Genomic DNA, 16269 nt, shown 5'->3' on the forward strand with positions numbered 1-16269 from the left:
GGATAGCATTGATACTTGATTTGAAGACTCTTTCCCTCTCTGTTGGTCTTTAGCGTAACTACCGCTCTGAGTATAGGTCAGGTTCATCTTCCGTCACTGGCAAATAAACAATTGATAAAAATGTGTTGAATAAATGAAGGAAAGCAGATAGAAGTGGAGAGTTGTTACTTTCTAGATAGAGTTAGTTTGAAGATGAAGATAGAATTAGTTAATTGGTTCCATGTGAGATGAATGTAGCAGAATGAATGACTCCCCAGAGTTTTGACTTTAGGCATCTTTTTTTTTTTTTTTAAGTTCCAATGAAACTTTATTTGGCTTGTCCAAATCAAGTTTTTAGGCATCTTCTTGATACAGAAATGGGAGAACAAATTAAGGTGTAAATCATCTCTGATATTCTAAAATCACAAGTGTAAAGGTCACTGATAATAGGTGTTCGCAAAAGTTCTTTATACTTTGTTTTAACATTTTACAATTTTTGGTGCCTATGCTCACCATATTTATTATAGTGTGCTTTTGTTACCACCCCCCTCAGGTCATGCGCATTGTGGATAATGTCCGTCCTGATCGACAGACAGTTATGTTTTCAGCTACTTTCCCGAGAGCTATGGAAGCTTTGGCTCGCAGAATCCTGAGTAAGCCCATTGAAGTGCAGGTTGGAGGCAGAAGCGTGGTTTGCTCAGATGTGGAACAACAAGTGGTAGGTACTATCTTTAGGGGCCTCCAGCCCCTTTGATGTTTAGGCAGTGTTGTGTGATTTTTTTTTTTTAAATCATCGTTTGTGAAGTAGACAAATAATTTTTTTTAAATTAGGTAGCATACATCAACTTCAGCTTTCAACATTTTATCAGATACACTTGAAAGTGCGAGTCAGTGTTGTTAAGTGCCATCAAGTCGATTCCGACCCATAGCCATCCTGTATAGGGTTTCCAAGGAGCAGCTGGTGAGCTTGAACCACTGAATGCTTTAAAATACTCAGTTTAGTTTTTCTCATCAGAAGTGATAGGCGTGTAGATAGAAATGTTATGTACGTATCTTATTCTTTGGTTCATAGGATGTGATATTTTAGAATACAGAAAACAGCAATGCTCATTTTGTCCACATCTGCAAAGCTCTTATTTTCTGAAAATTACTTGTTGTTGGTTTTGTTTTTGGTCTTACTGTTTACCACATAAAACCAACATTTTCTAAAATCTTCCTAAAAATATACCAAGATTTTGTCATTTATATAGTCATTATAAATAAAATATTTCCACTTAAGGCATATAGTTGCATTTTCGCTCCTTTAATTTGGTATAATTTGATGTTTTCAGATTGTGATTGAAGAAGAAAAGAAATTCTTGAAGTTACTTGAGCTTTTAGGTCATTATCAAGAATCAGGATCTGTCATCATATTTGTGGACAAGCAGGAACATGCTGATGGTCTTCTGAAAGATTTAATGAGAGCATCGTATCCTTGCATGTCTCTTCATGGAGGTAATGTTTCGTTTCATTTACCCATGAAGTATTTAACTTGTCAAGCAATATACTGTATTCTAAATGATTGTATTATTTTGTTTCTTTATAATTCAGAACTAAATTTCATACAATATGATGTATCTCAGTTTTTCCTCACAACAGTACTGTGGCTGGCAAGTTTGTATTGGCTGCTGACTGGCAGCTCAGTCACCCTTGGCTAGAGTCCCAGTTGCTTTTTTTTGTGGGCTTCTCTATGAGGTTGCTTGACCAAGAAGCAAGAACAGAAAGATGCTGCTCCAGTTCAGCATGATATTGAGAACTGGCAGAGCTTTCACTTCCTCCCTACTCTACTGGTCAAAGTAGTCATAGAACTGGCCCAGATTCAAGAGGATATACCTCGCTTTTTGATGGGAAATTATCACCTTTGATGATCTTTTAAAAAACTTTGTATTATGAATTGAGTGATGGTTTACGCACAAGATCATCAGCTCTTAAAAGGGGAATTAGAATTTTCCCAGGGAAATAGGCTTCTTGTTAAGCTTTGTGGAGTATGGGGCCTTAGGTGGAATCCTGAGCCCCATACAGAACCTTCTGAGATGGGACATTCCCATAAGAAAAGACATGGAGACCAACCTGGAAAGGCTAGAATTGTTGTTGTTGTTGTTAAGTGCCATCGAATGGTCCAACCCATAGGGATGTTGTATACGGTTTCCAAGGAGTGTCTGTTGAGCTTGAACCACTGACCGTGCAGTTCAAATGGCTTTGTAGTCTGGCGCTTTAACCCATAACGCCGCACCAGGACTCCTATTGAAAGGAAGACAAGCAGAAAATAAGGAGACTGGTTGTTACATTATCAAGCAAACTGTTTGCCTGGAGCCATCAAGGCAAAAAAAGTTAGCCCATCAGAGAAAATCCCCTTCTAAGACTGAAACTCAATAGGAACCCACGAGCAGTCTAGCATGCTTGCTGGTGACTACCTTAGTTTCAGAATGAGGGGGTATGGTAGAATCCCCACTGAATAATATTCCTCTTTTCCAGATGGATCTGTTGAAAGGGGATGGGGGACAATGGTGATAGGATTTTATGACTCATTTGTGAGTAATTATTATTAGAATTCATTTTGTTTGTCGCAACTGTAATTGTAGAAGATGTGTAACTTAGAGTGGGGAGTAGTTAACCTTTCATTTCAGGAATGGAGGAGCCCAAGACCAACAAGAAGGAAGAGCATGAGTAGAGCATGAGATCCTATCCAGAAAAGTGGCAACGTCAGAAAGGATGGCATGGAGAGATAGTGAAGACTCTAGGCCTATGGACTGAGAAAGGCTGTGTGCCTGGGGGCAGGAGACTAGTTTGCAAAGTGTGCCCTTTGGACATTTAAATGAATATATAGTTTTTGTTTTGTATGTGTACATCAAATATTTTTGCTTTGTTCCTTTGTAAAGAATGAGATGTAAAAGGGAAGCCACAGGGAGGAAGCAGGATAATTTTTGCAGGGAGAGGGTTGCAATCATGTAGAAGAAATGAAATGTATGACTGGTTAAAAGTAAAACTGATGATGTTGTCTGTTAGCGTTCACTCAGTTCACAATAAAGAGTTTTAAAAAAAAGATAATCAGCTGTACTTTCAGCAAACCAAACCAAACCATATACCTTGTTTCATCTCAGTGATTACAATTCCCTCCCTGTGGCTCCCCATCCACGTCATATATTCCACAAATGAACAAGGTAAAAACATTTGATGTATACTCACTAAACAAAACTGTATATATTCATTTAAATTTCTAAGAGGCATATTCTGGTAGCCAGCCTCCTGCTCACAGATACACAGCTGCCTTCTTTGCTGTCACCACTTTTCTAAGTAGGGATCTCACGTTCCACTCATGCTCTTCTTTCTTGATGGTTCTGGTATTGTCTGTTCCTGAAGTGAAAGATTACATACTCCATCCTTTTAGGTACACATTAGATGATCTTTTGTCTTTACTGAATTTTTATGTAGTTCTTAAAATCTATGGAAGCAGGATGTAAAAATGATTGTGGTCTTGTCTGTTTCTATCATTTTTTTTTCATGTGTTAATAAAGCTTTGTTATTGTGTACATATTTGTGATGGTTAGGTTTTCTTGAGAAATTAAACCTTTTTGTCTTTCTAACATGATCCTCTTTACCTTTGGTATTACTCTGTTTTTGAAAGTGTGCTTCAATAATGTTATTCCTCTACTCTTCCCATACTTACTGTCTGTTGCGTGTTTTTTTCTGTTCTTTCATTTTCAGTGTATCTCTGCATAATTTAAGCCCACCACCTATAGGAGCTCTGGTAGTGTAGTGATTATGAGTCGGATTGCTAACCGCGAGGTCAGCAGTTCAAAACTATCAGCTGCTCCATGGGAGAAAAATAAGGCTTTCTGCTCCCATAAAGATTTACAGCCTTGGAAACCCTATATAGGGTCACTATGAATCAGAACCCACTCCACAGCATAGTACCACTATGACCACCTATAGAGCAGACATATAATTAGATCTTGTTTTTTTAAACGTATTCTGACAGTCTCTATCTACGTTTGAATTTTACAGTAGTACACAGGGGGAAACCAGTATCCTACTATATAAAACATGCAAGACATGCAAACCCCTAAACATTTTTCCCTCCTTTTACCTTTTCAGACTATGTCTAGATCCCTCTATCACAGAGCACTGTTGTTCCAAAATTGTTTATACATCACTATTTAACTCTATTCCATTTAGCCCACGCATACCTCCCTAAGTCTTCCCCATCCTCATTGTTCATCTTCCACCCTCCCTCTTTTTTTGTATTGCCTTCCCCTCGTATATTGCCCTCTCCATCACCTGAGCTATCATTTATCTACCCCTTATCCTGTAAATTACTCTCCCCTCCCTTCCACCCCTGAATTTTTCTTTTAGCATGGAAGTTTTTTCTGAAGCATTTACATTAATGATCTCATGCAATGTTTGTCCTTTTCTGAATGACTAATTTCACTCAGCATAATGGCCTCTAGGTTCATTGATGTTATGTGGTGTTTTGCAGATTCATCGCTGTTCTTTAAGGTTTCATAGTATTTCATTGCATGTCAAGGTTTGTTTATTGGGTACTTTTCTTGAACTATCTTAAAGGTTATTGCCTTATTTTACTATCACCCATCTGTAGGTCTAGCAGATTTTTTAATTCAGTTACTCTGTTTTTGAGTTCTAGACTTCCTAGTCAGTTCACTTTTATTCTTTCTGGTTTCTTTGACTAGATTTTCTATTCATCATTTTGAGCTTTCAAAAAAATTATTTGATTAGTTTTAACAAACCACTGCCATCAAGTTGATTTTGACTCTTAGTAACCCTATAAATATGAATCTGTAAATATTTATGGGAGCAGAAAGCCTCACCTTTCTCCTATGGAGCAATGTTTGGTTTGAATTGCTGACCTTGTGGTTAGCCGTTCAGTGCTTTTCCTATAGCGCCAACAGACCTTCTTAATATTTAATAGATACTTTAACATTTTTGCTAATTACAGTATCTGAATCATCTTGATATCAGTCTACATTGGTTGTCTTTTATTTTGCTTTTATTTTCTGTTTTCCTGTTTCATTGGTTGTGTAGTAAATTTGGTTTGTATACTAACATTGGTGAGATGAATATGCACAGTATTTCTCAAGCTGGGGGAACTGAAGAAAAAATTCAAGCCTCGACTTTGATTATTGAAGGATTCTCTGGGCAAATTATTAAATGATACAGAAAGCATCAAAAGAAGATGGAAGGGAATACACTGTGTTACTGTACCAAAAGGAAATGGTTGATGTTCGTCTGTTTCAAGAGGTAGCATATGATCAAGAGCCAATGCTACTGAAGGAAGAAGTCCAAGTTTCATTGAAGGAATTGGCAAAGAACAAGGCACCAGGAACTGATGGAATAAAAATGGAAATCTTTCAAGAAAGTGAGGTGGCACAGGAGGCACGTACTCATCTCTGCCAAGAAATTTGGAAGACCGCTATTTGGCCAACTGATTGAAAGAGATCTGTATTTGTGCCCATTCCAAAGAGAGGTGACCCAATGGAATGAGAAACTCATTGGACAATCTGTTTGATATCCCCTTGGACAATCTGTTTGATATCCCATGTGAGTAAAGTTTTACTAAAGGTAATATAGAAATGACTACAAGCATACATTGATAGAGAACTTCCAGAGGTTCAAGTCAGTTTCAGAAGAGAACGTGGAATGAGGCATATCATTGCTGATATGCAATGGATCTTGACTGAAAGCAGAGAATACCAGAAAGATGTTTACCTGTGCTTTATTGACTACGCAAAGGCTTTTGATTGTGTGGATCATGGCAAGCTATAGACAACATTGCGAATTATGAGTATTCTGAACACTGAATTGTGCTCATGAGGAATCTGTACCTGCACCAAGACTGCAGTTGTTGGAACAGAACATGGGTACACTGAATGGTTTAAAATTAAGAAAGGTGTGTGACAGGGTTGTATTCTTTCACCATATTTATTCAACCTATGTGCTGAGCAAATAATCCGAGAAGCTGAATAAGGAAGACCATAGAAGAATTGATGCTTTTGTGTTATAATGTTGGAGGAGTATATTGAAAGTGCCATGGGCTGTCAAAAGAACCAACAGATCTGTGTTGGAGGAAGTGCAGCCAGAGTCCTCCTTGGAGGCCAGTATGGCCAAACTTCATCTCTCATACTTCAGACATATTGTCAGGAATGACCAGTGGCTGGAGAAGGATATCATGTTTGGTAAGGGGGAGGGTCAGAGAAAAAGAGGAAGATCCCCAGCGAGATGGATTGGCAAAGTGGCAGAATCAATGGGCTCAAGCTTGGCAACAATTGTGAGGTTGACCCAGGACCGACCAGTGTTTCTTTTTGTTGTACATTGGGTCACTATGAGTCGATACTGACTTGATGGCACCTAACAACAATGGTTCTCAAAGTATGATCCTGGCATCCCAAATGTCTCTTATGACCCTTTTGTGGAGTCTGTGGTGTCAAAGGTATTTTCATAATAATCACAATGTTATGTGCCTTTATCACTCTCATTTTCACATGAGGGTGCAAGAGGCAATAAAGCATGTTATACAGGAACAGGCTGAATGCAGATAAAGTATGAGACCCCAGCCATTTTTTTTTCCCCAGCCAATTTTTTGTTAAACCAGACATTAAAGAGATTTACAAAAATATAAAATAGTACTATTTGTCATAATAATTTATTTATGCTTCTGTTAAGTGCTGTTGAGTTGGTTCCAATTCACAGTGACCCTGAATAGGGTTTCTGAAGAACACCTGGTAAGTTTGAACTGTTGACCTTGTGGTTAGCCGTTCAGTACTTATTTTACAGTGCCACACCAGGATTCCATTTTATACTTTGGAAAATTTATTTTTCACAAAAAAACTTTTTATTTTAACGTTTAATGGCTTTATTGTTATTTTAATAACAAATATTTTTAAATTTCTTCACTTATGACTTCTGCTTGTATAGCTTCCAGCATCAAAGCAACACACAGACTACCACAGTATGGTAAACTGAGAGATGAGTGTTAGACCTCAGACAGAGGTTAGAATTTACAACACTTATTTTGGAGGACACAGTTCAGTGCATAAATAGGTGCCTCTGAAGTCCTGGTGTAGCACTGTAGAATAAACCCTGGACTGCTAATCACTGGGCTGCTAGGTTAGCAATTCAAATGCACAAACCACTCTTTGGAAACTCTATACAGGGTTGTTATGAGTTGGAACCAACGTGACAGTACATAACAACAACAACATAAATTGGAACCAAATCCATAGCACTTAACAACAACAACAGTAGAGGTGTTCTTAGCACAAATATTTTAGAACATCTGGGTTAAATGGATTATGATTCATCTCCTGAGACTGAAAATTAGGCTCTCTTATTGTTTGTTGCATGTGATCATATGTTGGGTGGATTTGTGAACAAAAGTGGGTTTATGTTGAAAAGTAGGAGGAACAAGAGAGAAAGATTAGTCAGGAATAGGAGGAGGGACTTATCCAAGGATCTTGTTAACAGTGCACGTTGTGGTTCAGAAGGTTTGTGTTGGATCCTGAGATTCTTCATTTCAGGTGACACTACTGGTGTTTCTGGTCTTTGAGGCTTCCATTTCTTGGATTATACTAAGTACAAAAATTAAATAAGCTACCAGAGCATTATATACCTGAGTCCTACATCAGTATAGGTTAGTCATTTCCCAGATAACGTTTTGGTTCATGACTTTGATGTTGGATCTCTGCAGTTATGAGCTTAAATCAGTGAAAAGGGGGCAAAGACAGGCATATTTGAAAGATCCATAAATAAGTTTATAGTGGTAACTTTTGATCTTATCATTTTATTTTGTTAGTCTTTTATTTCTTATATTTTAGAAATTGGATGTGATTAATGTAAGTCAGATTTGTTCTTTTGTCTATGAGTGTCAGAGGATATGGAAAATTGAATTTGATTTTTATTGTTTGTAATTCTTTAATTTACTTTCAGGTATTGATCAATATGACAGAGATAGCATCATAAATGACTTTAAAAATGGGACCTGCAAACTTCTTGTGGCCACTTCTGTTGCTGCTCGAGGCCTAGATGTGAAACACCTGATTCTTGTAGTAAATTACAGCTGCCCAAACCATTATGAAGATTATGTCCACAGAGCAGGACGAACCGGAAGAGCAGGCAACAAAGTAAAAAAAAAAAATTTATGTTATTATATTAAAATATTGGTTATTTCTTTAATACTTTAAGAAGTAGGTAATAGGAACTATGAGACATTTTGAAAACCCTTAATCAGTAGAGTGGGGGGTATAGTTGATGTCAATCATTTATATACACATATGTCTCCAAGTATTGGTAAAATTTTCAGCTGCTCTCTATAGACAAATACTGTTAACAGTTTGTGTTCCTTTTCAGTTTTCTTTTTTCTTCCAATAAAATTATATATATGTATATATAGTTGATTTTGTTGTTAAGTGCCGTTGAGTCGATTCCAACCCATAGCGACCCTTTTTGGGGTTTCCAAGGTGTAGCTGGTGAGCTTGAATTGCCAACTGACCATGCAGTTCAAACGGCTTTACAGTCTGGTACATTAACCCACCGCGCCACACCAGGACTCCATATATATATGCATACATGTATATATATGTGGTGACGGTGTTCCATGGAGTCGGTTCTGACTTACAGAAACCCTGTATTGGGTTTCCAGGGCTGTGAATCTTTACGGGTGCAAAAAGCTTCATCTTTCTCCCGTAAAACAGTTGGTAGTTTCGAACTGCTGACCTTGAGGTTAACTGCCCGACTAGTAATCACTACACCACCAGAGCTCCATATATATGTATATCTATATATAGCTATCTATGTATCTATGGCTGTATATACACACACACATATAGAGACGTATATGTGTGTGTTGTGGTTAAGTGCTGTTAAGTCAGTTCGACCCATAGCAACGCACTTTAGAGTTTATGAGGAGCAGCTGGTGAGCTTGAACTTTGCGGTTCAAACTGACTTTGCAGTCCAGCGTATTAACCCAAAGTGCCACAATAGGGCTCACTCTCCCTCTCTCTCTTGCTAGATATAGATAGATACAGATAGATAGATATGCCTGTGTATCTCTCTATATCTGTCTGTCAATCTGTGTATCCCTCTATCTATAATATATATATATATCTGAGTCGTGTGGCACTGTAGGATAAGCACTGGACTGCTAACTGCAAGGTTGACAATGCAAACCCACTGGTTGATCCTCAGAAAACCCTGTACAGGATTGCTATGAGTTGGCACTGACATAATACCTTTTTTTTTTTTTTTTTTATTGTTTTATTGTGTATTATGTGATAGTTTACATGAGAGAACATTGGCATAATACCTCTTAACAATAACAATAACAATATCTAGGTTTAGATTTTTCATCCGCTTTTTAAAATACAGAATCTTAAAATTATGTGTGTGCATACACATATGTCGTGTCATACGTTATTTGTTTTTTGTTTGTTTGACTCTGGTATATTCTGGTAACTAAATAGATCTGACTGAAGGCGTCAGTTGTGGGAGACATTGACCAGGTTAACTGTGATATCACCGCTCTGGACACTTCTGCGTATTGAAGCAATAATAATAGTAAATAGTTCACATTTATGGAATACTTACATGCCAGGCAAGGTTCTAAGTTCTTTGCATATATCATACCATCTTATCTTTACAGCTTGCCTTTGAGTTGCATTTTTTTTTTTAATTTAAGGATTTTATTGTGTAAACAGGACAGATCATCAGTTTTACATTCAACAAATCGTACACCTTGTTTCATTACAATGATTATAATCCTCACCATGTACCATCAGTTAATGGTATTTCTATTTACTTTAGCTCTTTTTTTCTTTTCTTATAAACACTCAGGCATATATAATAATTTACACCACCCAAGGGCACATTCTGCAAGTCTGCCCCTGCCCATCAGCTCTTAGTCCCTCTCTTACCATGGATCTGGAGTCCTCAGCTGCTCCCTCTCCCCATAACCCCAACTCTGCCTCCATATCTGATGTCGATGCTTCTCAGATAAGGTGTCGCATTCCACTTATGCCCTTCCCTCTTGTTGGTCCTAGGGTCCTTTGTTTCTGGACTGTAAGATTAACAACTCCCCTGTTTTTTTTTAACAGAACTTCTACCTTTACAATTGTGACAGTCATAATTAGTCATGATAGAAGTTACTCACTATTGAAACATAAAAATCTTATCCCCATCTCTTTTAACCACACCCATCTAGACAAGATGAAAACTATTCAGCAGGGACTCTTTTTATTTCCCCATACACTAATAAACTAAATTCCCCCTTGAAACCTTGTAATCCAGTCACTTCGTGCCTTTATTGACCCCTCATTTTAGGTAGCCAATGTCTAAGTTGCCCATCCCTATCTACTCTGTTATTTACAGTGTGGATAGCATTGATACTTGATGTGAAGACTCTTTTCCTTCTCTGTGGATATTTAGAGTTATTACTTGCATGAGTATAGGTCAGGTTCATCAAATAGTAGCAATTTACCCTTGTTTCCTTCATCAAAAAAATTTTTTTGTGTGTTTTTTTAAAAATCTTTTTCTAATCGAGTTCTGATTATCAAGCCTTCGAGGCTAGGTCAAATGGGTTCTGTCTACAAGTTTGGGTGTTCTTGTGTATCTTCCCTCACTTCATATCAGCTGGATGCTTCACTCCCAGCTCTAGCCCTCTGTGGCTGTGTCCTTGTCCATGGGCTCAGGTGTCCCCAGGTCTCACCACACTTTGGTTGAACTCAGCCGATTTCTTCATTGCTGCCTTTCCCCATCTTCCACTCACCAGTAAACCAATGTGGTCACCAGCAAGCTTACATGGCTGCTCATGTGTTCCCTTTGAGTTTCAGTCTTAGAGGGGAGTTTGTCTTGAAGGAACTTGATTGCTTGCCTTGATGGCTTCCCGGCAAATAGCTTGCATATTCTTGTAGTAGCCAGTCATGCTGACATTTTTGTTTTGAGTTTTTCCTGATAATCTTTCTTTGAAGATGTATCTTCTGTTGCTCTAGCTGTTCCAGGCTGGTCTGATTATCCTTTTTAGTGGGGATGTCCCACCTCAGAAGATTCTGTATGGGCATCAGGATTCCACCTAATGTCCTATACACTGCAAGGGCTCTGCAAGAGGCCTATTTCACTGGGGAAGTTCTAGAACTCCTTTTATGTATTCTAATCAGTTATAGGTTGAAGACAGGCTTACAGGTTTTCTGTAATCATGTTTCCCGATACTCCTTTGTATCCCACTCAAGTGTCTATTTTACAATAGTAGGCAAGGGAAACCAATATTCATAAGATAGTCAAGCATTTTAGTATTATTTCCCCTCTTCAAACTATGCCTTGATCCTTGTATCACAGAGCCCAGTTGTTCCAAGTTTGAGTACGCATCACTATTTATCTCTGTCCCTCTTAGTCCATGCAAACCTTTCTCAGTGTTCCCCTGTCTACCTTGTTCTTCCACCTCTTCCCCCCTTCTTGTATTGCCCTCCCCAACACCCAAACTATGATGTGTCTGCTCTTACCCTGTGCTCTACTGTCACCTCCCTCCACCTCCCCCTAACCTCCCACCCCAGCCCCACCATTGTGGTTACATTATATTCCATGAACTTTTGCCTCCATTTAAGAGTCTGTTTTATCATGTAATGTACTTGACCTTCTCACCACTTGGATATCTGTTACTCTGTGTTTACCTTCTTTCACATTGTAATTGTTTTGATCATAGACTGACCTCCCAGATCCTCTGTTCTTATAACTTTATTCTGTTCTTGACTCTTTCATTTGTTGACTGACTTCTGGATGATGCTGCCACATACATCAGCCTCTGGTTGTTGTCTGTTCTTCTTGGTTCTCAGTCCACAGAACTCCCTTCAGGATGTTCTTCATCACAGAGTTGCCTTTGGAAAAATCTCTTAGCTTCTGCCTATCCTGGAATGTTTTGATTACACCATTTTATTTGATTGACAGCTTTGCTGGGTAGAGGATTCTTGGTTGGAAGTTTTTTCTTTCAGGGTTTTATATATCTCCCATTGCCTTCTTACCTGCATGGTTTCTTTTGAGAGATCCGAGCTTAATCTGAATTGCTTGCCTTTATATGTTACACTTCTCTTTTCCATAGCTGCTTTCAGTATTCTGTCCTTATCTTTGATTTTGGAGAGCTTGATTATTATTTTTTTAGTATTTTATTGTGGATTATATGATAGTTTACATAGGAGAACATTAGTTTTGGATTATTATGTTTTGGTGAATTTCTTTTAGGGTCTATCCTTCCTGGGGTTTGTTGAGCTTCTTGAGTGCATATCTTTTTGCTTTTCAGAATGTTAGGGATATTTTCTTTCATCAGCTCTTCAACTATATCCTCTGTGGGCTTGTGTGATTCTTCCTGTTCCGGAATGCTGATAATTCCTAAGTTATTCTTCTTCATGTTGTCCAGCATGAATCTTAGACCTTCTTCAGATTTTTTTTATCCTTTTTACTGCTTGTTCTTCTATCTTAGTGGTATTGAGAGATTCATCTTCTAGCTCACTTAGTTCCATCTTACATTTCTTCAGTTTTACGCCTTTGCCCTTTCAGTGTATTGTCCATTTCTGATATTCTGTTATTAATCATTTGGACTTCTTTCTGTTGGTTTTGAATTGTTTCCAATGCTGTATCTATATTGATTGTTCCTGTAGCACTTTCCTGACTTCTTCCTTATTTTTCTCAACTCTACTGTGAAGTGTTTTAATGAATTTTATAATCATTTTACTGAATTCCTTCTCAGGCATTTCCAAAGCATACCCTCCTTCCATTATGGAGTGTTAGTCTACCTCCAGCTCATTTGTCTCAGTCACTTTATCTTGTTTTTGGACATGTGCTGATATGGTCATCTGTTTCTGTTTTTTGGGCATATTCAGGAGTTATCTGTGGCCTTAATACTTAGATGGGTGTGTTTTGGTATTTTTTATGTTTTCTGATTGCCTCCAGGTAGATATGATTAGGAAATGGGCTTCCCTTTTCAGTTTTCTTCCTGAGAAATTTCAAGATGCCACTGTTGGTTATTGTGATGTAACTGATTTCCTTTTTAGTCTGCCTGTCCTGCTCCACAACCCCCGTTCAGGCCTTTTTACTAGTGATAAACAGCTCAGGGCCAACTGTGGCTGTTTTGCACTGCCATTTGGTTTTATGTGGAAACTGTCCCTTTAAGTTTTGAGAAGATCTGTGTACATGTGTAGTAGAACTACTCAGACACCCCCCCTCTAGTTATCTCTGCATTTGTGTCAGGCGTCCGTGGCTGCTCTGAGCCTTCCCCTGCTTGCTCTCACCCAAAATGGCCGCTCAGGGAGCAGCTGAGCACCTTCGATTAGAAAGCACTAGATTTCTTGCTTCTGCTACAAATTCCACTGGCTGTAAGCCTTCCAACTTTCTAAATTTTCCTTTTTTATGTGATTCAGAGTTCTGGGATCATCCCCTGAGCCTGGTTGGTCCAGTATTCTGTGTTGTTGCTGACGGAGATCCTCACTGCACTTCTACCCAACCTGCCATCCACCATCTCGTTTGCTTTCCTTTCAGTTGCATTTTATAGATGAGACATAATACTGGTGATCAGTATATTATTTTTACCTGAGGCATTTTGAGGAATAGCACTTTTTCTATAAAAGTACTGATAATAAATATTTTAGCCTTTGTGTGTCTTTGTCATAAAGATTTATGTATTCACAATCCAATAAAAATGTAAATATTCTTAGTTTATGAGTAATACAAAAGAAGACTGAGGATGAATATATGGGAACAAAATCTTAAATCATATTTTATAGTTTCTAATAATTCACAGTTGGCAACCTGAATGTAGTTTCCTATCTCTCTACTTAGAACTTTTTCTCTTGCATGAACCAGAAGAGCTTCTTAGGTCACAGTAGGTGAGTAGTGTGGCCTTAGCCTTTGTAGAGTTCCTGGGAGGTGATTCAGATGATCTCAGTTTGTAAAATGGTTCCAAAAATACATAAGTTTATAAAAAAAACTTGCTTATAAAATTATAACCAATTTAGAAGTATATATTTTATTAATATTATTAATATATCTTATTGATTGGACCTAGAGAAAAATATGGAGATGCATACTAAAAAGTTAATACTTATTAGCTTGGGCAAGGTATGGTAAGTAGTGATGGGGAGGGTATGTAGAAAAAAAAATAATAATAAAATGAATTTAGGAATCCTTTTGGTGCAGCAGATTAAATGATTGGATGCCAACCAAAAGACTGGAGGTTTGAACGCACCAGCCACTCTGATGGAGAAAAGATCCTCTCACATAAAGGGATCATCTCATATAAAGGTTTCAGCCTAGGAAACAGTTTTGTTCTGTAATACAAGGTTGCGGTGAGTCAGAATCGACTCGGTGACATACAACAACCATAAAGAAATTAGAAGTGCTCTATTTTTGCTTAACATTTAAAAATATTAAACATATAGTTCACTTTGAACCATTTAAGAATTTAGTAGGACTCTGTACTTTACATTTTTTTGGTAATGGTATCAGTCTTAGGTGCATAGTAGCTAACAGTTGTACTTTTTCATTGTTCATTAGGGCTATGCCTATACTTTTATCACAGAAGATCAAGCTCGTTATGCTGGTGACATAATAAAAGCCCTTGAATTGTCAGGGACCACAGTGCCTCCTGATCTGGAAAAACTTTGGAGTGATTTTAAAGATCAACAGAAAGCTGTGAGTTTTTTAGCCTCTTATTTCTCTATCATTGATGTGTTCTAACTTTGAATGTTTAAAACTTGCAAATCCTGATATGATGATTTTCTGTGATCTCCTTGGAGAGGGAAAAAATTATGAAAAAGATCCTTTTGTTTGAGTCTAGTAGTAAATTGTATAGTCTTCATATAGCTCTTATTACACTTTTTAACTTGCTTAAATGAAGTATTTTTGTTAAATTGGCATATCCTACCTTGAAAAATACTTAAATGTAGTAAATTGCTGAATGTTTAAAAGTCTTTATTAGGAAATTAACTTTTTTGTTTTTCCTTGAAAGGAGGGGAAAATAATTAAAAAGAGTAGTGGGTTCTCTGGTAAGGGATTCAAGTTTGATGAAACAGAACAAGCTTTGGCTAATGAAAGGAAGAAGTTACAAAAAGCAGCTCTTGGTCTGCAAGATTCAGATGATGAGGATGCTGCTGTTGATGTAAGTTTTACAGTTCTTTACAACAATCCATATTGAAATTCATTGTAAAAATTGAAGTTTGTTTTTGCTGTAATAAATTCACTCTTACGTTATTCTTAATATCTGCATATTTTCTTTTTAAACTTTTTATTGTGAATTGAATGAAGGTTTACAGAGCAGATTGTCAGTTTCACATTCAACACATCGTATGCTTCATTTCATTTCAGTGATTGGAATCCTCCAAGTGTAACATCACTTATTCCACTTTCCTGTGATTCATGTGTCCTTTCCTTCTCCTTTCCTAACCTTTCTGAAAAATTGCCCTTTAGACCATTCTGTTGTTTTCCTGAAGTCTTGGTATGGCGCTGTGGGATAATGCACTAGACTGCAAGATTGGTTTGAACCATAAGGTCGGCAGTTCAAACTCACAACCTGCTCCTCGAAAACCCTATACAGGGCCACTATAAGTCACATACCTCACTAGTGTTGTTGTTCTCTCCTAAATATCTGTCTGCTGCTAGTTGAAAATTGATATGTGAGAGTAAGCTCAGTTCCAGACCTAACGCATAAACAATGGCCATAGTTTCATGTTCCTGCAGTTTCTTTCTCACCTGTTAAGAGTGGTCTTTTTTATAATCTTGAGTTTTGTTCCACATTTTCTCTTACTTTATCCAGGACCTTCTAATGTGATACCTTTCAAAGTAGTTGGTAGTGATAACTGGGCACCATCTAGTTCTCACCAGATGATCTTCTCATCTGATGTTCATGTGTTTCATTAGTGCCTTGGACTAATTGATTCCAACCATCTTCAATTTTCATTTTTCTTTCCCCTGCATGGGGAAAGACCAATAGTTGCATCCTAGATGGCTGCTTATGAGTTTTAAAGACTCCAGTTACTACTCACAAAAGTAGGATGTAGAACATTGTCTTTGTGGACTATGTTATGCCAGTGAATTGATCGTGGTGTCACTTGAGACTATCGTCCTAAGCCCCCAGACCTAGCATCTCATTCCTTCAAGGTTTTGGTAATATCTAAGACATTTATATTGTTTTGTCCCTTGTATGTTCTGCCATATTATGGATATATTTTGACTGCATAGTATTTTATTGTATGATTTTTTTTT

At 37.6% G+C, this 16269-nt stretch overlaps 1 protein-coding gene across 1 annotated transcript in view; it reads left to right on the forward strand.

Annotated features, from left to right (window-relative positions):
- DDX46 (DEAD (Asp-Glu-Ala-Asp) box polypeptide 46) overlaps window positions 1-16269 on the forward strand; it is a 113418-nt gene that overhangs the window by 58949 nt on the left and 38200 nt on the right. The window contains exons 15-19 of the mRNA XM_006866207.1: window positions 533-697; window positions 1311-1473; window positions 7960-8153; window positions 14563-14700; window positions 15017-15166. Coding sequence (XP_006866269.1) covers window positions 533-697; window positions 1311-1473; window positions 7960-8153; window positions 14563-14700; window positions 15017-15166 — 810 coding nt within the window. The remainder of the gene's footprint in view (window positions 1-532; window positions 698-1310; window positions 1474-7959; window positions 8154-14562; window positions 14701-15016; window positions 15167-16269) is intronic.

Source organism: Chrysochloris asiatica, unplaced genomic scaffold, assembly GCF_000296735.1.
Source record: "Chrysochloris asiatica unplaced genomic scaffold, ChrAsi1.0 scaffold00087, whole genome shotgun sequence".
NCBI lineage: Eukaryota > Metazoa > Chordata > Mammalia > Afrosoricida > Chrysochloridae > Chrysochloris > Chrysochloris asiatica.